Source organism: Myotis yumanensis, unplaced genomic scaffold, assembly GCF_028538775.1.
Source record: "Myotis yumanensis isolate MYYU_CA2020_CCGP unplaced genomic scaffold, mMyoYum1.0.hap1 SCAF_10, whole genome shotgun sequence".
Classification (NCBI taxonomy): Eukaryota; Metazoa; Chordata; class Mammalia; order Chiroptera; family Vespertilionidae; genus Myotis; species Myotis yumanensis.
Genome location: NW_027223761.1, coordinates 2186442 through 2210140, shown reverse-complemented (window position 1 = coordinate 2210140; position 23699 = coordinate 2186442). Strand labels below are relative to the sequence as shown.

The 23699-nt window shown below is 62.1% G+C and overlaps 1 protein-coding gene across 1 annotated transcript; it reads right to left on the bottom strand.

Moving 5' to 3' along the window:
• Positions 1-146: 146 nt before the first annotated feature.
• On the bottom strand, positions 147-16239 carry FADS3 (fatty acid desaturase 3). Its single transcript, XM_070427200.1, has 12 exons — positions 15873-16239; positions 6391-6501; positions 5760-5957; positions 4474-4575; positions 4240-4362; positions 3916-3976; positions 3286-3362; positions 2814-2911; positions 2138-2234; positions 1901-1980; positions 1606-1731; positions 147-459 (listed from the first exon to the last, which is right to left on the bottom strand). The coding sequence occupies exons 1-12, from the start codon at positions 16095-16097 to the stop codon at positions 408-410; spliced, it is 1350 nt and encodes a 449-aa protein (XP_070283301.1). The 5' UTR covers positions 16098-16239; the 3' UTR covers positions 147-407.
• Positions 16240-23699: the final 7460 nt, after the last annotated feature.

Genomic DNA, 23699 nt, shown 5'->3' with positions numbered 1-23699 from the left:
AAGGACAGGAAGGAACCAGGCCCTTAGGCCACGTAAGCCCAATGCAGAGGGAAACTCCGAAAGCACCATCCCCCCATCCTCCCGCCCCCAACACCCCGATGGCCCTCAGCTCCTCTTGGGGGTCTTGGCAGAATCCAGCTCCAAAATTCATGCAAGTTCAATACTTTATTCCATCACAGATCTGGGTTTGTCTTTATATAAAAATAACAGTCTGCCTCAGTTTTTGCTCCAGGAAAACGTGACACGCTCACCTTGTGGCTTCACGTCCCATCCCCCTCGCCCCTGTCCTGTTGGGCCCAGAGCTGTGGCCTTAGGGTGGCAAGAGGGCGGAGGGGAAGATGGCAGGGCCGGGAGGAGGCGGGTGGAGCCTGCCTGAGCTGGCTGTGGTGGAGCCCTGGGTGCCACCTTCACTGCTGGAGGTAGGCTTTCAGCCAGATGTTGCCAGACTTCTTCAGCGACCTGGGAGGCAGGGGTGGGGGTGGGTGTTGGGGACTCAACTGCCAGATACCAACCCCGCCCCCCAAGATGATGCCTATGCTCGGAGGTGTCCCCCTCCCCCCCTTCCCCCTGGGGCAGGCCGCTGGGTGGGGGTGAAGGGGTGGACTGAGAACAGTGGAATCTAGACCTGGCGTGGGAGCAGGGCGGGGGGAGGGGTAGAGCAAGGCCAAGTCCAGGCAGGAGCCAGGGTGGGCCTGTCCCTCCTCCCCCACTCTGTTGCCTCCTGCTGGGCCCTGCAGCCCAGGGATTGGTGCGGCCCGGCCCCTGTCCACCACGAGCCCAAGGTTGGCAGAGGAGCCAGAGATACCAATGACTCGTGGGAAACGCTGTGCCAGGTGTCCTAACGGGGCCAGGCGGCGTGGCCGGGCCCCGCGGAGGAGGCTGGGAAGGGCCATGAAGGAGAAGCAGGGGTTCAAACACCGGATGAAGGAAGGGCAACCAGGCACAGGTGGGAGGGCCCTGGCTGGGGGGTCTGGCCCCCGCCCCCCACCGCCCAGGCTCCCGCCGCCCAGCCCACCCGCCCTGCTCTGTCTGCTTCCCCTCTCGCCCCTTCCGCGCATCCTCGCAGCCAGAGCATCTTCCCAGAATCCACTTCCTGCGTGTCCCTCCCCCGGGCCCGCTCAGCGGCTCCCACACACCAGCTCCTGCCTCGGGCTTTTGCACGGCTGTTCCCCGCCCAGAATATTCCTCCCCAGACGTCTCCGTGGCCAGCCCTCTCCCCTCCCGACTGTCTGCTCACTTGTCGCCTCCATGCCAGCTGCCTGCCCCTGGCGCCCTGCCTGGCGCCCCTCTCCTGCCTCCATCCATGGGTTTTGTAGTCTCTTTTTTTTTGCCAAAGCACCACTCCCTCCCTCGCGTTTTCTGTAATTCACTTATTGTAGGCGCTTGCTTTCTGGGTCCCCTGCTGGGATGTCAGGCCTAGAAGCCAGGGATCTGGAGCCTCGGTCAGGGCCTGGGAGTGAAGGCTGGGAAGGGAGGCCGCAGGCTGAGGACGGAAAGGCTGATGGGAAAGGCCTCACAGGTCAGCTCCCAGAGGGCCTGGGGGGCTCAGAGAGGGGCTGTGGGGACCAGGCGGACAGGGCCCCGGGGGCCACGAGGAGCCCTTACCTGACGATGTCCACCAGGGCGGTGAGAAAGGGCTTCACCTCGTACGTGAGGCCGTGCTTGGCACACAGTGCCTTGACCAGCGGCGCGATCCTGTGGTAGTTGTGCCTGGGCATCGTGGGGAAGAGGCTGCGGGGGGGGGGGGGGGGGATGTGCTGGCACCTGAGGTGGGGGGGTGCCAGAGGGACGCCCACCCCCCCACCCCAGGCCCTGCTCACCACCCTCCCGGGCCCCAGGGAGCCCAGACCGCCCGTGGGAAGACTCACGCCCACCCCGCGGGGCCCTGGGCCGCGCTCACTGGTGCTCGATCTGGAAGTTGAGGTGCCCGCTGAACCAGTCGATGAAGGGTGAGGACTCCACGTTGCAGGTGGCTGCCAGCTGCCGGAGCGGGTGGGGGCTCAGGTGAGGGAGGCTGGCACGGAGCCCCGAGCCCACGGCATGCCCTGGACCCGGCAGCCCCCTCAGGGCCCCCTTCCCCCTCAGCTGTGACCCCGCCTCCTGCCAGGAGGCCCCCCTCCTGGCCCACGCGGCCCACCTGCGAGCTGGCCCAGTCCCGGTGCTTCTCGTGGCCAATCTCCTTGGGGATGTGGTTCATCTGCGTGATCCACACGAACCAGTGGCTCTCCAGGACCCTGCACGCGGGGAAGGCTCAGCACTGCCCCTGTCCAGCTCACACGCGCAGCGGACCCGGCCTCAGCTTCCTCATCTGTACAATGGGGCTGCGTAAACCCTCCCCCGCTGGTGTGTGGAGCAGCCGCGACCAGCAGGCTCCATGCCGGCTGAGCCCAGAGCAGCCCTGCCCGAGAGGTGAACATCCACGGGGCCGCTTCCCCTAGACCAGCGGTCGGCAAACCGAGGCTCGCGAGCCACATGCGGCTCTTTGGCCCCTTGAGTGTGGCTCTTCCACAAAATACCGATTCCTGCGCATGGGCCACGACGTTTCAATCGCACTGTATGTGCACGCTTGCACGTGGTATTTTGTGGAAGAGCCGCACTCCAGGGGCATAAGAGCCGCGTGTGGCTCGCGAGCCGCGGTTTGCCGACCACGGCCCTAGACCCACTGTCCCGGGGAGCCCGCCACTCTCGAGTCACTTGGTTCTTCCACACCCGGGAGCAGTCTTGCTGTCCCATCCTGCAGATGGGGAAGTGGAGGCACTGAGGGCGGCGGGCTGTGGCCAGGGCCCCCTGCTGCCGGGGTGTGAACGCCGTACCTGACAGCCACGAAGAGGAGCAGGGCCCCGGAGACGCTGTAGAAGGGGATGTAGGACCAGAAGAAGCGGCAGTAGAAGCTGGCGGCCCAGAGCAGGTCCTGCAGGGGGCGGAGGACAGAGGTCGAGAAGCAGCCGGCAGGGGGCCCAGGTCACCCACCCTTCCCGCTCGATGTGCCTCGGAGTCCTGGACGGGTCATGCCCCTCTCGGCCAGGTGGAGGGAGGGGTCCTTGCCCTGCCCACTGAGCACAGGAGTGAGGGTGCCATGGAGGGGCTGAGGAGGGGAACCCCTGCCTGGGAGACAAATGCGGGTGGAGTTAACCCCCAGGGAGGACACCCCGCCACCAGCCCCACGCCATGCCCTCGGCGCACACTGGCCGGCCCCCGCGCACAGGTGCCACACGGCTGCATGGCACGCGCACCTGTTTGCATTCGTGGACGGGGCTGGCCCCGGGCCCTCCCGCCGCCACTCACCTGCCACTGCAGGCACACCAGCATGTAGGCCAGGTTCTCCACCTCGAAGTTCACCAGCGTGAGCAGCGGCGGGCCGACTGCAAGGACAGAGGCTCAGGACAGGGCGGCGCCCGCTGGCCGAGGGGGGCGGTTACTCCAGGACGCCCGGGGACTCGGTGCTGGGCCCAGCCAGGGGTGACCCCATCACCCACCAGGCCTGGTCCCCACTCTTCCCTCCGCGGCCGAGGCTCCTGAGGCTGACCCTCGCCTCTCCGCCTCCTTGTCCCTCCTGCAGGTCAGGGCCAGCCTTTCATGGCCACACCCTTGATCCTCCTCCTGTGCACCCCCACGAGTGCTCTAACCCTCTAGGGCTCTGGACCGCCCTGATGTGAGGGCTGGAAGGAAGAGGGCACCCCAGGAGGGGGCCCAGCAGGGGCCAAGGCTTGGCAGTGGGGCAGTCGGCACAGGCTGCGGGCAGGGGTGGCCGAGCAGGGGCTGGGAGAGGCTGGGAGGCGCCGTGATGCGGATGGTTCACAAGTGCCCCTTCCCCGAGGGGTGGCTGGCGGCTGCCCAGCAGGCAGAAGCGGACAGCGCAGGCTCAGGCGTGGTCCCCCGGCCGTGCCCCGCCCTCGGGGGAACACGGGGACTCACTGAGGAAGAAGTACAGGTGCTGGTGGTTGTAGGGCAGGTATCTGCGCTTCTTCCTGCCGTACTGTGGAGACAGGTGGCGGCTGGGGGCGCAGCTCTCCGGGGCCCCCTCCTCCCAGGCAGGGGCCGGGGGCTGGCGGGGGCCACGGTGCAACAACAACTCTAGATTCTAGCCACTGCGCCCATCGTCGCAGCAGGCTGGGCGGGGGGGAGGGGGTACCTCTGGGGTAGGGGCTCAGCCTGGAACTAGAGTCGGGGGCTTGGTCGGGGGCCAGTCCCCCTCAGCAGCAGGCCCAGCCAGTGTGTGTCCACGTCCTCCCCACGAACCTCAGCAGACGACTCCCCCAAGAGGAAGATGGGCGCCAAGGTCACGTCCGGGTCTTTGTAGGAGACGTTGGGCTTGGCGTGGTGCTGGAAGTGGCGGAAGTTCCACCAATGGGCGGAGAAGCCCTGCAGGGGAGAGGGGGCTCAGGGGGGGGCCAGGCCATGTCCACCACGCGTGCCCGCACGCTTGGCACCCCAGCTCAGCCCCTGCTTGCCCACCACATGCCCCACCCTCACCTTCAGATGTCCCATCACAAACTGCTGGGCCACGTGGTTCCACCGGGGCCTCCGGAAAACGGACGTGTGGCCCAGGTCGTGCTGCAAATACCAGCTCTGGGCCTGGGGAGAGAGGCAGGCTCAGGGGATCCGGCCACTGACTCCGGCCCCGGGGGAGGGTGCTGGCTGCCTGGGGGCCCAGCCCTGGAGCCCCAGTGAGCCCCCCAGTGTGGGGCGCGGTTACGGTGTTTTGGCCAGGTTCAAGCCTCGGACTAATGAAAGGACAGGGTCCTCTCATTGCCACGTGCAAGTCCCAGCTGGAGGGCAGGGCCCTCCCAGCACAATCATAGCCAACGGCTGCGGTTGTAAGCTTGAACCTGTGGTCCGAACACGTGGCCCCGAGTGCCTTGTGATAGAGTTCAGGTGCATGTGGTTGAGTGAGGTTGAAACTCACGAGAATGCTGTAAACAACGTGATCACGCCCCTACTTTGCCTCGTGGCATCTGCTATAAAATAAAGACACGGCTTGTGGGTGCCGGCGCTGTCTCCTCATCAGGGAGCAGCGTCCCAACGAGACCCAGCTTTCATTCTCTTGTCTGTCTTTCCTTAATCCTTTCACCCCCCCACTCGGGATCACCCTTGGTTGTGCTGGTGCGGCACACCCCAGCTCAGGAGGCACACCCACAGCTAACAGTCCTTTCAGGACCTGGTCTACCAGCTTCCTCTTTTTACAGAACACTGAGTTCCGGGAGGTCTCGGGGCCTGCACGTCACGGGGCTGGGGTAGAGCCCTCTGGCTCCCTGCCCTGTGCGCACTCAGGGTGAAGGAAGGAGCTTCCTCAGCTCATTTCAAATGCAGCTTGAGGCCTGGCCGGTTGTTCAGTGGTTAGAGTTCTGGCCCAAGGGTCGCCGGTTTGATTCCCGGGTCAAGGTCACGGACCTCGGACCTCGGTTGCAGGTTCCCCAGCCCCAGTGGGGAGCATGCAGGAGGCAACCAATCGATGTGTCCCTCTCAGGTAGATACTCCTCTCTCTCCTCCCTCTTCCCCCCTTCCCTCCCTCCCTCCCTTCCGCTCTCTCTAGAAATCCAGGGGAAAAGATCCTCAGCTGAGGCTTAAAATAATTCATTAATTAGTTAATTAAATAAAACGCAGCTTGGCCCTCAGATACACACCTTATGGGGTCTCTGGTTGGTCGTTCACTCATTCACTCCTCTGTTCATTCATTCATTCATTCACTCAGCAAATGAGTCTAGAATGTCCACGTGTGTCTGTTGGACAGATTAGGGGCTGCAAGACAGCTGGGTCACCTGAGAGACGGTCAGGATGAGGGCGGTGAGGGTGCTGGGCAGCCAGCCGGGACCCAGGAGGTAGATGATGAGCCAGGCGAGCAGCTCCATGGCCAGGATGTGGACCAGCAGGAGCGTGAAGAAGGCCGGCTGGGCCTCGAACAGCTTCATGTCCTCGGCCGCCTGGCGCAGGGCGCGGAAGTCCTCGACCAGCTGGACCTGCCGCGGCGAGTGGCCCATCAGGGGAGGGAACCAAGTCCCAGGTGTCCCCAGAAACGCCCCACAGCCACTCCTCCCAGGCCAGGCCCACGGGGTGTGGCCAAAGGGGTCAGAGGGACAAGAGCGCCTGGCTTGGGGTGTGACCTGGATTGCCACCTGGAGGCAGAGGCTCCCCTGAAAAAAGTGGGGTCTGTGAGAAGCAGAAACAGCCAGCATGGGCTGAGCCCTTCCAGCTCAGCTCATCAGAATGCTCGCTGCAGCCGGGTATGCGGCCCCAGAGCAGGCGTCCCTCAGCTCACCCCCAACTGCCTGCCGAGGAGGGGCTGGCAGACAGCCGTGGCCCCGGGTCCCCTTGGGGTGCTGCCGCTGGAGCTGCTACAGTCGTGCCCCCCGTGCCCCCCGGATGGCTCGGCCGCCACCAGGCCCTGCTCACGTTCTGGGCTCCGTCCTGGCTGGGCTCCTCAGGGGCCAGCTCCCCGATCAGCAGGGGCTGCAGGAACTTGCGCACGAAGCTGAGGTCCTGGTGGAAGGCATGGAAGGTGTCCTGAAGGAGAGCAGACAGTCAGGGGGGCAGGCAGACAGACAGACAGACCGCGGAGCAGCACCCGAGGCCGCAGGCGAGCGGGAGGACGGCTGGCGGGAGGGCAGAGCAGACGAGACAGTCGGGTGAGAGTCAGCGGGCTGTTCAGTGGCCAAAGGACTAGCCACCCAGGGGGTCAGCCTCACCCGGGAGCCGCCCTGGTCCTCCCCGGCCCTGGGGCCCTGCCAGCCGGGCCCAGCGGCTCTGACCGCACGCAGGCTCTCTCCAAACCTACTGGGTGCACAATACTCTGGGTCTGCTAGCAGCTAGGAGGTCTCCTTGAAAGACTCGTGATTCCTTTTATCATAGTTTTCAACTTAAAAACAAAAAAATCTCGCCCTAACCGGTTTGGCTCAGTGGATAGAGCATCGGCCTGCAGACCCAAGGGTCCCAGGTTCGATTCCGGTCAAGGGCATGTACCTTGGTTGCGGGCACATCCCCAGTAGGAAGTGTGCAGGAGGCAGCTGATGGATGTTTCTCTCTCATCGATGTTTCTAACTCTCTATCCCTCTCCCTTCCTCTCTGTAAAAAAATCAATAAAATATATTTTTAAAAAAATCTCTGAAAAGCTTTCTGGAAATCACATGCTTTTCTGCGGCATTGAAAATCAGGCCTGGGTCACAGGTGTCACATCCGGCCGCGGGGGCGGGTAGGGGGTGTGTGGGGGGGCAGCGGGGAGGGGGGTGCTCCCTGGAGGGCCGCGCAGGCCGAGTTCTTGGGGGTTTACAGGGAAGACACTCAACAGTGAAACCCGTTTGATTTTAAAAGCAGGCGCAGAAGGTATGTCTTTCAAAAAGTAAATGAAATAGGTCTGACCTTCTCTGTAAATGAGCAGAGCAGTGCAGGCGCCGGGGTCAGGGGAGAGACACGGAGGCAGATAAAGGCCAAGACACTGGCCTGGGAGGGGCCTGGGCACTGCTGAGTGCGGTGACCTTGGCCGTCACCCCGGGCCGCTCAGCCTCCCCGATCTAGTCGCGGTGTGAGGGGTTCCGGCTGCTCACAGTTCCTCAGCTGCCTGTCCCCACCCGGCTTTCAGGGGCTCTCTGGGGAGGGGCCGGGCAGGGACCCGCGGTGCTGTCCCAGGGGCCTGGGGAGGTGACCGGCTGCTGAGGAGGTGCCTCTGCAGAAGGGGACTGGACGGGGCGGCCGCCTGTCCGCTCACTAGTGAGCCACCAGCTTCCGGTGAGTGTGGAACAGAAGTGGCAGCCGGGCCTGTCTTTACTGCCAGGCGTCCCGCAGTCCCAGGAGGGAAGCAGCTTGGGAACCCCCCCACTCCCACCCCCCTCCCCAGCTCCTCAGGGGCCACACCTGCAGGAGGCCTGCAGGGTGCTGGTGGGGTGGGGGAGCTGGGAAGGTGAAGCTTCTGGAATGACCTAGGCCCGCGGGAAGGGAAGAGGGGCTGTGTGAACTGTGGCGTGCACACCCTCCCCTGGAGGAAGCCTGATGGAGGGCACACGGCCGGGAGGGAGGCTGGCCCCCGAGGAAGCTGCCAGGACCCTGCCCAGCGCTGGAGGGGGCAGGGAGGGGCTCAGCGGACCCTCACTGTGACCTAGAGTGAGTCCATTCTGCCTGGAGCTCGGCAAATCCAGGGGCAAGACTCCAGGGCAGTGGTCGGCAAACTGTGGCCCCTGGAGTGTGGCTCTTCCACCAAACACCACGTGCGGGCGCGCACGTACAGTGCGACTGAAACTTCGTGGCCACACTCAAGGGGCCAAAGAGCCGCATGTGGCTCGCGAGCCGCAGTGTGCCGACCACTGCTCCAGGGCCATCCTGACTCTGGACGGCTAAGGTTTTTTCCCTTAATTACAAACATATGTGTGTTCTTATTGGTTTTAGAGAGAGGAGGGGAGAGGGCGAGAGAGAGAGCATTGACCAGCTGCCTCCCCCACGCACCCGACTGAGGATCGAGCCCGGAGCACGGACGGCGCTCAGCCACCTGAGCCGGGGCCAGGGCTCTAACTTTGTAACCGCAGCCGAGCGGCATAAAATGCACATGGTAACCGTTTTCGAAGATACAGTTCAGGGCATGAAGTGTCTTCCCTTTGCTGGGCAACCATCACCGCCATCACCTCCAGGGCTTTTCCATCCTCCCAAACTCAACGCTGCCCCATTAAAGGCGACCCCCCCCCCCCAGCCCGCGGCACCCACAGTTCTGCTTTACCTCCACGTGAATGTGACAGTCTAGGGACCTCACAGAAGAGAAATGATACAATATTTGTCCCTTTGTGGCTGACCTGTCACTTAGCATCCTGTCTGCAAGGCTCATCTCTGTTGTAACCTGTGTCAGAACTTCCTTCCTTCTTAAGGCCAAGACTCTGATTCCCTCGGAACCTCCCCTGGCAGCGCACAGAGGCACACGCACAGAGGCACACGCACAGGGGCACACGGGCACAAAGGCACACGCACAGGGGCATGGGCACACAGGCACACAGGCACAGAGGCACACGCACAGGGGCACACGCACAGGGGCACGGGCACACAGGCACACACACAGGGGCACACGCACAGGGGCACACGCACAGGGGCACACAGGCACAGAGGCACACGCACAGGGGCACACGCACAGGGGCACACGCACAGGGGCACACACACAGAGGCACACGGGCACAGAGGCACATGGGCACAGAGGCACACGGGCACACAGGCACAGAGGCACATGCACAGGGGCACACACACAGAGGCACACGGGCACAGAGGCACATGGGCACAGAGGCACATGCACAGAGGCACACACACAGGGGCACACACACAGGGGCACACGCACAGAGGCACATGCACAGGGGCACACGGGCACAGAGGCACACGCACAGGGGCACACGGGCACAGGGGCATACGCACAGAGGCACACGCACAGAGGCACACGCACAGAGGCACACGCACAGGGGCACACGGGCACAGAGGCACACGCACAGGGGCACACGGGCACAGGGGCACACGCACAGGGGCACACGCACAGGGGCACGGGCACAGAGGCACACACACAGGGGCACGGGCACAGAGGCACACGCACAGGGGCACATGCACAGGGGCACACGCACAGGGACGCACAGAGGCACAGCAGGTCCTTGGAGAGCAGGGCGGCTGGGCGGGGCGGCCCCTGCCCTGGGCTTCCCGCAAGGTGGGTCCCTGGCCGCCGAGCACACCCTGATGGGCCAGCGAACAGCTTTCCTGGAGCCTGGCTGCCGGGGCCTGTGAGCCCGTCCTCCCCGCGGCTGCTGCCTAAGGACCGGGCCGGCGGAAGGCTCAGCGAGGCTAAGCTCCCTCTGATGGAGGCTGGCTCAGAACCCGGTCCCACCGACAGCTGTGCTGTGGCCACTCGGCAGCAGCCCTACTAGGTGTGTGTGGGGCCCTCACCATGAGGCTGCCACCATCCCAAGCAGCCAAGGGCCCGCTGCCCTGGGCCTGGGCGGTGGGGACAGGAGGGTGTCCTGGCGTTTCCTGGCCACACTGACCGAGTTTGAGGAAACAGCAGGGGGCACCCCTGCCGTCCACCCTGGGGCACTCAGAAGCGTCCTTCCAGGGACGCGGGTGCAAACCCCAGGCCCCTCCCACCTGACAAGTCGAAGGTGGCACTCAGGTCTCTCACCGGATCTTGGGGCAAAGCTGGGGTGACACTGTGCCCCTCAACACACGCTGCTGGTGCAGGACAGGCCCTGCTCACAGCGCTGCCCGGGGCAGGGGCTGGGAGGAGGGGTGAGAAGTGGACGAAAGCCACCGCCCGGAGGCACATGCACTGGAGGCAGGTGAGGGAACGGAGACCAGGTGCTGGGGGCAGCGGGGACGAAACCCAGGTCCATCCCTGTGCTGCCCCCCCTCGCAGGCACAGCTCTCACCCAGCCCCGCCTCGGGCCCTGGGCCTGGGAGTGGCTCCAGCCCTGCCCAGCCCTGAGCTCCCGGAGCGGCTGGCTCAGGGGCGGGAGTGGGAGGGCGCTGGAGCCGGCCTGCCGGGCAGGGAACGTGAGCTGCCACTTCTGAGCTGGGCATGGAGTCACCAACACCACCCCCTGCACTCTGTCTCCTCATCAGGAACCACAGATGTCCCGCCCGTGGGCCCCGGGGAGGACTCGGCCAGCGCAGGTGGAGCGCTCAGAGGAGCCTGGAGCCCGGCAGGCGCTTCCCAGCCACGCTCTGACCCGAGCCCACTCCGATTTGGAGCCTAGGAGGCTGGGTCGCAGGGGTGACAGGCCAGGACATGCTGTGTGTCCGGCACGGTCAAGTCCCGGCCAACTTGAGGGGGGCATCCCTCCACCCCAGAGATACAGTGGGGGTGAGGGAGCATTTCTGGCCACTCTCCAAAGATTCTGGAATATTCCAGATCAGACAGAGGGTGGAGCCCTGGCCAGTTTGGCTCAGTGGGTAGAGCATTGGCCCATGAACTAAAGGGCCCCGGGTTCAATTCCGGTCAAGGGCACAAACCTCAGTTACAGGCTCGATCCCCAGCCCTGGTGGGGCACGTGCGGGGGGCAACCAATCAATATGTCTCTCTCACATGGATGTTTCTCTCCGTCTCTCCCCCTCCCTTCCACTCGCTCTAAAAATCAATGGAAAATATCCTCAGGTGAGGAGTAACAACAAATAAAAAAAGAAAGGAAGGGGGTGGCACAGGGCAGGTGGGGTGATCGGGGCCGGCGCCTGAAGGAGGCAGTGGCTGTGGAGACGGGGTGAGGGGATGCCCGCCCGCCCTCCCTCTCCCGGCGAAGACAGCACAGGGACGCACGCCCAGCGCTCAGACGCTCCTTCCGGCCGCTCCCTGGCCCTCCTCGCAGACAGCCAACAGGCAAGCGCGATCAGTGTCCCCATTTTGCAGATGTGAAAACTGAGGCACAAGAGGCCGAAGGGCACACAGCTCTGAACATGGCACATCCAACTCCGGCCCATACGGCAGAGCCCAGCTCAAGGACAGAGCCTCCCGAGGCCGCCCTGTCTCCCAGCTCTGCCGGTGGCCCTGTGACAGGCTGGCCCACCTCTCAGGGACTCCGCCACCCAGCACCCTCGGCCTCGCAAGTGTCCCTGGCCCAGCGGTGACCCCCAGCGGCCAGGCACGCTGGCTCTTGGGCCTCTCTCCTCGGCTGTTCCATGAGAAGCCCATGGCAGCGCGGGACCCTTGGGAGGATGAGGAGGGCCGCCAGCACCCACCCTGCTCACTGCGATCCTGGGAAGGGGCTGGGGGCCGGGGGGGGGGGGGGGGGGCTGCAGAAAACGCCCACGGAGCCCAGGGGTCACATGTCGTTAGGCAGCAGGGTGTTCACGGCAGCCAGTGTGGTGGGTGGAAGCTCTGGAACCGACTTCATGGCCGGTCCCCTCTGCACCCACCCTCACTCAAGCCTCAGGATGGGCTCTGCCTCTCCCCAACAACCACCAGACACAACCCCACCCTCCAAGCCCCAGGGGGAAGGCCCTGCTGTTCAAGGGCCCCAAGAAGGTCCTTTTCCATCACCATATTCAGCCTCAGTCTCCCCATCTGCAAAATGGGCTGACACTAGTACCTGCCTCAGCTCAGAGAGGTACTGAGCTATTTCCCGACGGCTCCCCTGGCACGCCTGCACCACAGCGTCTCCTGCCCTGGCCACACTGCCCTTTGGGACCCGTCATCTTGTCCCTTAGCCCCCCTGCCCTTTTCCTGGGAGGCTCTGCCTTCCCCCTCCCCATTAGGGGTCATTTTAAATCTGCATCAGACTCCCCTGGCTTCCCTGCTGTGCCCTGCAAGGCCCCTTAGAATAAAACCAAAGTCCTGCTTCCCAGGACACAGAAGCCAGCAGGAGCGGCGTCCGCTACCCTTGGACCCACCCACCTGCCCCGCTCCCCACTGCTCGACGCCAGCCCTGCAGCCTGCCTTGCTGGTCCCTGAACGCAGAGCAGGTCCCCCCTCGGAGCCTCTGCTCCAGCCGGTCCGCCTGCCAAGGGGCTCCCTCCCGCAGAGGTTTCCACGGCCATCTCTTCAGGTGAGGACGGACACTCAGGATATGCTCATCGGCCACCGACTGATGGGCACCGTGATTCAATAACTGAAAACGAACGAACGAATGAATGAATGAATGAATGGAATAAACAGCTAAGTCCCAGTGTAGCATGTGGCAAAGAGCGTGGGCTGTGGGTTCAAAACCCAGACCTAACTTTTTTTAAATCAAATTTAAATACACACACACACACACACACACACACACATATATTATTTCAGAGAGGAAGGGAGAGAGAGAGAGAGAGAGATAGAAACATCAATGATGAGAGAGAATCATTGATCGGCTGCCTCCTGTACGCCCCACACTGGGGATCGAGCCCACAACCCGGACATGTTTCCTGACTGGGAATCAAACCATGACTTCCTGGTTCATAGGTCGATGCGCAGCCACTGAGCCACGCTGCAGATCTAACTGTTAATTTCAAGTCACTTTGCCTGTCTGAGCCCCTGTTTCCTCGTCTGTAAAGCGGGAATAATCACAATAGGGCCTGGGGGTGAAGACAGCCTATCTATAAATCTGACTTCAGAGCCACGGTGGGTGCTCGGCGCCCGGCCCAGGCGTACCCCTGGCCATAGGGTCCCGGGAGCTCCTGGGATAGGACGCAGTCTCTTGTGCAACAGCCAGGCCTTGCCTCTCCCAGCTGGCTCCGCTCCCTGCAGGCTGCCTCTGACTCTTAGACAAACCTGGCGCAGGGCCCGGAGCGCTCTCCCCGGGGTACCGCTCTGCATCCCAGGATGGCCACAGGCTGACTTAATGGCCCAGGAACTCTGGGAATTTCCTGGCAGGGAGGCTACTGCTGCCTGGACATGAGAACAGCTGATGGACGGCCCTGGCAAGACAGCTGCCCCACCCCCACCTGGTCTCCAGGACCTGGGGTCTGGGCTTGACCACGCAGGGCGGGCCCTGGGCTGGTCCAGTCCCTGGTCTGTCTGGTGGGCCCATATGGACAAAGACAGGGTCCCCCAACCTCAGCCACCTCATAACCCTTTTGGCCTGAACAGACCAGGTGTTCCTGGCAACTCCCACCCAGTGTTCCGGGCCTTGGGGAAGCTAAGAGGTGGCCTAATGCAACTTTCCTGTGACAGACGTGGCGGAACCAGACACGGTCACCCAGCAAGGGGTGGTTATGCCGTGGCTGTCCCCATGCACTACGCAGTCTGCAGGGCCCACCCACACTCGTCAGACAGAAACATATACTGGCCAGTCCTGCCCTTGGCCGCTTGCCGTCTGGCCCCACTCTCCCCATTGTACAGATAAGGAAACTGAGGCTCAGAGGAATGACATGCCTGGTTCAAGGTCACTCAGGGCCTCCAATGGCTGAGCCATGACCCAGCCCCAGGGCACAGGTTTTTGTTTTTTTTTTAAACAAGAAACAGACTTCATTGGTGATGAATCAATAAGAAAACCATCAGGTGGAGGTCTCAGGGTCAAGGGCTAACTGTATGCTGGGGTCCCCACACCACATGGGAGGGTCCCGGGCACAGGTCTGGGCAGCAAGGAGGAAAATGCAGTTACTGAAAGCTCTCCGTCGACTTCTCACCTGCTCCCATCCTGCCCTGCGGATCCGAGGTTGGAAAAGGCCAGAACAAGCATCGACAGGGTCCGTGAGGGGCGGCCAGGGCCCAGCCAGGCCGAGGGGGGCAGCTGTGGCGCCTGGTACCCCCTACCTTGACAGGAACGCACACACGTGCAGCGTTCTCACACATGCAGGTCTGCACATGGCCACACGCTTACTGGCCATGGTCAGCTTCACCTCCGTGGCCACCACCCGGCCTCTCGGCCGGAAGGACGAGGCTTTCTGCCCGTTTCGGGAGGTTTAGGAGGCCGCTGACCCTCACCCCTCAGCCTCCCGGGGTGGAAGCGGGGAAGGAGGGCCTCTTTCCTCAGAAACAGCCTTTTTCCATCGGTGCACCGCGGCAGGTGCGCCGTGTGCTGAAGAAAGTTTAAAACATGCGATACCTGCCCTGGCCGGTTTGGCTCAGTGGATAGAGTGTCGGCCTGCAGACCGAAGGTCCCGGGTTCGATTCCGGTCACGGTTGCAGGCTCCTCCCCGGCCCGGGCCCTGGTTGAGGTGCGTGCAGGAGGCAACCAATTGATGTGTTTCTCTCACATCCATGTTTCTCTCTGTCTTTCCCTCTCTTTTCCACTCTCCCTAAAAATCAATGGAAAAATATCCTCAGGTGAGGATTAAATAATAATAATAATAATAATAATAATAATAAAACATGCAATACCTGACTATTTAGTCAGGGGCACTGACCTCTTTGCCTTCGATTGTCAACATTTTAAAAAATGACAATAGCTGTATGTTTGTGTGTGTGTGTTTGGTCAGAGGGGAAACACTATAATCTTTGGTGTGTTGCAGAACTGTGTTAGCGCGCGTGCTGTGCGACGAGAAAGGCTGCGAATCGCTGCTCTGGAGTCCCGAAAAGGCTGGGCAACCCGTGGCGGAAGGCGGCGGGCAGGGAGCAGGGGGCCTGGCAACAGGGAGCCTGGCCCTCCTGCGACCGGACACACTCTCTCTTGCTGCCTAAAGTTCTGACAGTTAGGAACTCATCCCCTGGAATCTAGGGCCTCAGAAGGCCAAGGACAGAACTGCATGGCCCCCTCCGATGCCCCGACGTGGGACTTCGGGAACAGGCGTGAGGAGTCCTAGTTGGCTGCTCTGCCCCTGGGCTCCAGCCAGATGGTCCCCCTGGACCAGGCCACACCCCTCCACGGCCCAGGCAAGTCTAGACATGGGCTGGGGAGGGGAAGTCGGGGTCCCCGGGAGCCAGCCTGTTCCCGGGTGACTGTGCTTCCCGAGGAGGCCCACCCAGCCTGGCTGGCAGAGTTCTCCCACGGCAGCTGCCAGTCCCGGAGAGGTGAGTCACTGACCCTCTGACATTCACCGCAGCTCTTGGGCAAGCACATACCTTTGGGCCCAGCCCGGCCTTTGCTGCCCAGCCCCCAGCCTCTGATGGTACATCCTCGCCCAGCCCCTAGGGTCTTGGCCCTACCCTTGGCACCCAGCATGAGGGACCTGGTTGGGGGGGGGGGGGGCAGAACTGAGAGGAGGAACCTCAGAGTAGGGGGGGAGGGGGTGCGGGGAGGGCTCTTCTATGGGGCTCTTTCGGTCATGACACACCCACCTCTGAGAGCCCCCACTCCAGCCCAGCCCCGGCCCATGGCCCGAGGTGCGGTCCCCCAAGCGGGGACGTGGCCCCCTTCCTCCACAGGAGGCCCTCGCCAGCCCACCCCAAGTCAGGGTCCCTGGCCAGGAGGTCAAAGGTCAGCTAGGGAAGGGCGCTAAGACCCCGCAGGCGAAGCGGGGCACCATGCCCAGGATCCACCCGAGCGCGCCCGGCTCCACCCCGCGCCGGCCGGCTCCCTTACCGTGGCGTCCTCCGCGCCGTGGTGGCCGATGAGGCGGCTGCCCCCCGGGTGCCGCTGCGCCCAGCGGCTGATGTCGTAGACGCGGCGCTCGATGACTAGCCACTTGTCGCCCGGCAGGTTGTGCGGGCGGATCTGTTCCCAGCGGAAGGTGGGCAGCGGCGCCCCACGCTGCGCGGGCCCGTCGCGCGCCCCCGGCCCCCCGCCAGGCTCCCCGACGCTGCCCATGGCTGCGCGCAAAGGTCCGGGGACACGGGGGTCCTCCCGAGGTCCCCGCGAGACACCCAGGCGAGCGAGGGGGCCTTCCCCGGGCTCCCGCCGTCGCCACCGGTCCCCCCGCGGCCGCGCCCGACGAGGCAACCACCGGAGGAGCGCGCGCCCGGCTCTGCCCTCCGAGCGGAACTTTCCTGCCTTATAACCGCGCCGCCCGCCGCCGCCGCCCGCCCGCCCCGGAGCCGCGCCCGCCCCGCGCGCCAATCGCGGCGCAGCGGCCCGGCCCCCACGGGCCCCATTGGCTGCGGGCGCTCCGACCGGGGGGCCGAGTCCAGGCGGCCCGCCCCGCCCCCGGGCCCGCGGCCACCACGGCCCGCCTGTCCTGGGCTCCGTCCGCTCGTGGGCTCCGGGCTCGGCGGGCGGGGCGGGAGGGGGAGGGGACGGGACGGGGACGGGGACGACACCGCGGCTGGGTCCGCCGCGCCCTCGGGGCCCGCGTCTGCGCCCTCGGGGCCGCGTCTGCGCCCTCGGCGCCCGCGACTGCGCGCTGCCGGCTGGAACACAGTCTGCGGGCACCCAGAGCGCAGAGGTGGGGACGCGACCTCGGGGTGACCGCAAATAGCATTCAAACAACAGACCCCCAAGGTCTGCGCGAAGAGGCCGCTGGGGCTGAGGGACTGGCCCTGTCCCCGCGGGGTGTCTGTGGGGGGGGGCGGGGCAGTGGTCCTCCCAATGCCGTGGCTGTAGGGTTGAGGGGTGGCCACTGGGGCGAAAGAGATGGAGGGGCACCGGAGTCAGTAGTGGGGCGCCGCCATGCACTGGGGGCTCGGCTGGGGGGCTCGCTTGTTCCGTCCCCTCATCCCATTTTTTACTTAAATAAACTCAAGCTCTTTGGAGAGTGTAGTTTTTCTCCAAACGACTGTGTAGGTCTTTGCGATAAAGATCGCTGCTCCTACCAGGTGAGAGTTCACACCCGAGGCAGATGCAATCAGGCAAGGGTGTGCACCGGGCAGTGGCGTCAGCTCATTAAGATGCGCCTGCAGCCATAACCGGTTTGGAGCAGTGGATAGAGCGTTGGCCTGTGGACTGAAGGGTCCCAGGTTCGGTTCTGGTCAGGGCATGTATTGTGGTTGCGGGCATATCCCCAGTAGGGGGTGTGCAGGAGGCAGCTGATTGATGTTTCTCTCTCAATGATGTTTCTGACTCTCTGTCCCTTTCCCTTCCTCTCTGTAAAAACTCAATAAAATACATTAAAAAAAAAAAAAAAAAGATGCGCCTGCAGGGCCGCCACCTGGATGGGGATTCGGCAAGTCCCCAGGCGTCGCTGATGGGCGGGTTCAGGAGTCCACTTCGAGAACCGCAAGTCCGGTGGACGCTTGAACAGCAGGGGTTGGAGCTTCGTGGGTGGATTTTTTTCAGTAAACATACCGTGGGCCTCCATACTTCTGGGTTTCTCACCCACGGATTCAACCCACTGCAGATGGAAAACGGTATTTTCCATGCCAGGTGGGGAATCCCTGGGGGCGGAGGGCCGACTGTATGCCTCCTCCTCCACCATCTCACATAAGGGACTTGAGCACCCGCAGATCCTGGTCCCTGTGGGGGTCCTGGAGCCAATCCCTCTGAGTGTATCCGTGGTCGGCTACAGTTTTGGGGACTCAACAGTTGTACGTAGATTTATAACAATTTTTTTCTTATGAATTGATTTGAGAGAGAGACGAAAGAGAAACATGGGTTTGTTGTCCCCTAACTGCTCGCCTGATCGCCCCTAACCGCCTCTGCCTCTGCCCCCCTGCAGCGGCTCCGTCCGGAAGGACATGTGGAATGACATCCGGAAGGTCGTTTGGCTGTCCGGTCTAATGAGCATGTTACGCTTTTATTATTATAGACTAGAGTCCAGATGCATGAAATTCATGCCAGGGGCTCGCCCCCGGAGCCCTGGCTTCATCTGGAAGGTCGTTAGGCCATCCAGTCTAATTAGCATATTATGTTTTTATTATATGGAAGATAAGCTGATGGTTGCCAAAGGGGGAGGGATGAGTAAAAAAAACAACAAAAAAACCTCTGGGGCTGCCCTCGCCGGTTTGGCTCAGTGGATAGAGCATCAGCCTGCAGACTGAGAGCTCCCAGGTTCGATTCCAGTCAAGGGCACATGCCCGGGTTGTGGGCTCCATCCGCAGTAGGGGGCGTGAAGGCAGCAGCCAATCGATGATTCTCTCTCATCATTGATGTTTCTCTCTCTCTCTCTCTCTCCCTTTCCCTTCCTCTCTGAAATCAATAAAAATGTAACAACCCTCCGGGGTGGTGGAGTCCATGCTGGCTGCCGCTCCTTCTGGCAGAGGTGGGTCAGCAAGTAGCAGGAGGAGGAGTCAGGCCCACCTCCGGTCCCTGCAGAAGCCTCTACCTCAGGGGTTCTCAACCTGTGGGTCGCGACCCCTTTGGCGGTCGAACGACCCTTTCACAGGGGTCGCCTAAGACCATCCTGCATCTCAGATATTTACATGACGATTCATCACAGTAGCAACATGACAGCTATGAAGTAGCAACGAAAATAATTTTGTGGTTGGGTCACCACATGAGGAACTGTGTTTAAAGGGCCAGAAGGTGGAGAACCGCTGCTCTAAATGATGCAACTGCATAGTGTGTGTTGCATGAGTTCATGCACAAGGATACCTTTGCCCTGGTAAAATATATACACTTAAGCCAAGAAAAAGGGGGGGGGTGTTAAAGTCCTAAATATAAGACGTGAAACCAAAAAACTCCTTAAAGGAAACATGGGGGGAAAGCCCCCTGACATTGGTCTTGGCAACAATTTTGTGGCTGTAACGCCAAAAGCACAGCAACAAAAGCAAAGATTAACGAGTGGGACCACACCAAACCAAAAGCTTCTGCACAGCAAAAGAATCAACAGAACGGAAAGGTCACCGATAGAACGAGAGAAAATACTTGCAAATGCTGTCTCTGGTAAGAGGTTAATATCCAAAAGATGTAAAGAACTCGATAGCAAAAAAAGCAAACAATCTGATTTAAAAATGAGCAAAGGAACGGAATAGAGATTTACCAAATAAAAGGTGCCTGGCCTCAGGGAAACGCCAATCAAAACCACACTGAGCTATCACCTCACACCCGTTAGAAGACGTCATAAAAAAAGACGCGCCATCACAGGTGTGGGCGAGGAGAAAAGGGAGCCCTATGAGCTGTTGGTGGGAGTGTAAACTGGTGCAGCCGCTGTGGGAACTGCATGGAGACCCCTCAAACATTGAAAACTGAACTACCATGTGGCCTGGCAACCCCACTCCCGGGGATATATCCAGAGGAAATGAAAACATGATCTTAGAGAGATATGTACACTCCCATGTTCACTGCAGGATGGTTCACAGTAGCTGAGCTGTGGAAACATCTCGCGTGTCCTCCGACAGATGAATGGATGTGGAAGATGTGAGATAATCTATCTATATAAAAGCCTAAGTGACATTACAACGGAACGACCGGAACGACCAGAATGATCGGTCACTATGACGAACACTGACCACCAGGGGGCAGACGCTCAACGCAGGAGCTGCCCCCAGCCCCTGATTGCTGATGGGGCCTGCCAGCCAACCTCCCAGTCCCTCCCCTGGGCTGGCAGGTCCCGATCGCCCAGTCAGGGCCGGACCCCAGGCTGGGACGGGGAACTGGGGGTGGGTGGCCGCGGACCCGGGCAGTGAGGGAAGGAGGAGGGGGAGAGGCGGGGAGTGGAGGAGGCAGGGAACCTGAGCAGCCCTGATCCCTGGCCAGGCCCTAGGGACCCCACCTGTGCCATGGGGACAACGTGGAGAGCATTTTGCTAAGTGCAGTAAGTCAGACAGCGAAAGACAAGCACTGCATCATCTCCCTTACAGGTGGGGATCTACAAAAGCCAGCGCATAGAGGCAGAGAGGGAAATGGTGGTTAGCAGCCTGAGGGGGCCCAGGAAGTGGGAAGATGTTGGTTCAAGGGTAAAAGCTTTCAGTGAGGAGATGACTAAGTTCTGGGGACCTAATGGGCAGTGTGGTGATTCTAGTTACTATATTATACACTTGAAAACGGCCTCCACAGGGCATGGCCCTCACACCACCCTCGGCGGTCGGACGCTGACCCCTGACGCCCTCTCTGGAGCCTGGCCTGCTCTCAGCGCAGGCGGGAGGCAGCTGGGGGGTTGGGGTGAGCTAGCTCCTCCACCTCCCCCAGCTGCACCCGGAGAGATGAGGAAGGTGAGGCCAGCACAGGGCCCTCAGGAGGCGGGGCAGGGCCCAGTGCCACCACCCTCCAGGCTCTGTACCCAGCAGGAACCACCAAGTGCTCGAGCCCTCCCGCCACCCACGCCACCCGGGGCTGTGCTCCCATAAAGCCTGAACTGTCTCCCCTCCCCACCGCGCTCCACGTGACTTCTCTACAAGCGTTGGGGCTTCAATCGGTCCCTTCACCTCCCTGGGCTGCAACCCAGTGGATCCTGCAAGTCTCCTAGAGTCGGGGTGGGGGGGGGGGGCGCGGGGGACGGACTTGGGACTCCATTGTCCCCACACCCCGCAGAGCAAGCGAGCCCTCTCTGGCCACTTGGAAAGGGAGAGGCACCGCTTGACATTCCTGAGCTGCCACGGGGCCGCCCGCCGCCAGTGTTGGGCTTAGGGAGGAGGAGGGGGAACTGGCCAAAGGCGAGGGAGGGTCTGGGCGCGGAGCGTTGTGGGAGGGGACATCCACCCCAGCCCTTGCCCAGCCCCTGCTGGGCTCCCCTGCCAGGAGCTGCCACACAGGCCTCTTGTTGGACACCCCGAAGTCTCCACCCCGAGGAGCTGCCAGCCGCTGTCCCGGAGCCAAACGCTGCTGGTGCCGCCAGCGGGGCTGGGCCAGCCGCATGGGCGCAGCGGTGGCCCTGCGGGCGGGTGGTCTGGGAGCTCCCGGCCTCCCAGAGAGCAGTCGCCAAGCCCCGATGCGCCAGATGCGCCCAGCAGACACACAGCGGCCTCCCCCTGAGCTTTAGCATTCGCCTTGCAGTGCAAGCTCACCCCCCCGCCGGCTGCTGAGCCCCTGCACACTCTCTCCTGTGAGGGGGAGGGCGGGAGGCAGGGCCACGGTTATTCAAGACCCCCGTGGCCCTCCCCGCCACAGACTCTCCCCACGCATGGCCATGGCCGCCATGGCTCAGAGCTCCTTGGAACGGATGCCCTTGAGCGAAAAGAGGCTGCACACAGCTGGCCACGAGCACATGAGAAGACGCTCGGCAGCATTAAGCATCAGAGAAATGCAAGTCAAAACCGCAAGGAGCATCCCCCAGCCATCAGCAAGGCCATTATCCAAAGACAGCGAGGAGGGAGTGCTGGGAGGACTGTGCGGCCGGAGCCCTGCGCACCCGGAGGGTTGTAAACCGGAGCGTCACCATGGAGGATGGCGTGGAGGGTCCTGACCGAACTAAAAGGCACCTACCAGCCGACCCGCCTCTCGGTGAACGTCCAAAGGAACGGAAAGCAGCGCCCAGAGAGAGCGCGCACCACGCCACGGCGGCGTTAGCCGAGTGGTAGCAACAACCTACATGCCCATCGAAGGCGGACAAGGAGCGTGTGGCCCAGCGCGCCGAGGACCGTTACCCCCAAGGCGGAGAGACACCCTGCCCCAGGCCGCAACGCGCATGAGCCTCGAAGTGGAATAAGCCAGTCGCGGAAGGACAGACACTGCACGATGCCACGGACAGTGTCTAAAGCAGCCAGCGCCCTGGGAACGGAAGTGGCCCGTGGCGGCCAGCGGCGGGGGAGGGGCTGTCTAACGGGTAGACTTGCCCACTGGCAAGATGAAAAGGCGCTGGACATCTGCTTCACAACAGTGTGAACATACTTAGCACAACGGGCCTGCGCGCTTCACAATGGTTCAGGCGGTGCCCGGCCGGCGTGGCCCAGTGGTTGGGGGTCCACCTAGGAACCAGGAGGCCACGGCTCCATTCCCGGTCAGGGCACATGCCCGGGTTGCGGGCTCGATCCCCAGTGTGGGGGCGTGCAGGAAGCAGCCGATCAATGAGCCTCTTTCATCATTGATGCTTGTATCTCTCTCTCCCTCTCCCTTCCTCTCAGGAATGAATAAAAATACTGTGTATTTTTTAAATGGTTAAGATGGTAAACTTTATGTGTTTTTTACCACAATAAAATAAATGAGAAAAGAGGGAGGGGATGGTTAAGGTGACGGCAGCCAATCTTCCCAACTCACAGATGGGAAAACTGAGGCCCAGAGAGGAGTGCAGGGCCCAGGTACAGAGCCCTGGCAGGATCGGATCAGGACAGGCGTGGCAGACTGTGACATGCGGCATTGTGATGGGCAGGCCACGGGCGGCTGGCTCGGGCTCAATGGCCCTGGTCGGTGCTAGCTTTCCAGAGGTGACCACATGTGCCAGGGCCAAGTGGGTTATCTAGAAAATTCACTTAAGAGGAGTAACACCTGTGTGGCTGATGGCTAACTGTTCCCTCCCTGAGCCACGCCCCAAGCCAGAAGGACAAGGGGAGGGCAGGTGTCACGGGGTAAAAATGTGGGAAACAAACATAGACTCAAATCTGCTTCGGCCACGGCCTGCACCTCAGCTTCTCCATCCCCGAAAACCGGGGAAGGGCCTGGTTCCTTACCAGGAACATGGCAGGGGGTTAAAGATTTGTATTTTATTTTTTTAGAGAGGAAGGGAGAGGGAGAGAAGCATCCATGTGAGAATGAGACACCAATGGGCTGCCCCCTGCACACCCGCTACCGGGGATCAATCTACAGCCCAGACATGTGCCCCGACCTGGGATCGAACCAGCAGCTTTTTACATGGAGATGTTTAGTAAAAGGAGTCTAGGATGCTGGTTAACGCTCTGGAGCTGGACTCGTTCGTTCCTGTTGTGGGGACACCATTTCCTGTGTGACCTCTCGGTGCCTCAGTCGATTCATCTGCAAAATGGGGATAACAGTACCGCGTAGGGCTGCTGTGAGGGTCACAGGAATTCGTTCATTGAAAGGGCTGGAAACCGGGATTGGGACGGGACAAGGGCTCAGAAACGAGCTATTGTTGGGAGATAACGGGGCCAGGGTGTGTTCCCATCCCTCTCAGCTACTGTTTGCTCCTGAGGGCCGTGCGTGGGCCTGACAAGAGAAGTGCCCGCCATCGCCATTGGAGGGGCAGGCAGAGCAGGTCTGGAGGGCGGGGCCCTGGGCCTGGCCTCTGGAATGTCACCCGGTGTTTCCCTGGCCCTGGGTGTGACTGAGTCAGGGAACAGGCGCTGGGGGCAGGGACGGGCAGTACCAGGCCCCAGCCCTTCCTCCTCCCTGATTGCTACCACGGTCCCTGTGCTGCTGGCAGACATCAGTCAATCCTGCCGCTGTCCCGTGAGCGCCAGGCAGCTGGGCTCTGGGCTCCAGGCTTCCTTGAGACTGAGGCAAGGAGACTGGAGGGAACCCGCCCAAGGCCCTCAGGAGGCACCGCAGAGCCAGCCATTCTCCCCACGGCAGCCGCTCCCCGGGGAGAGGCCTCGGGCTCCTCCCCCAACAGCCCACAGCCCCACCCGAGGCGTCTCCGCACGGCCACCCTGCAGGATCTGGGCTTAATCCAGCGCACGAGGGCCGGTGGGCGAGGAAAGGATTTGG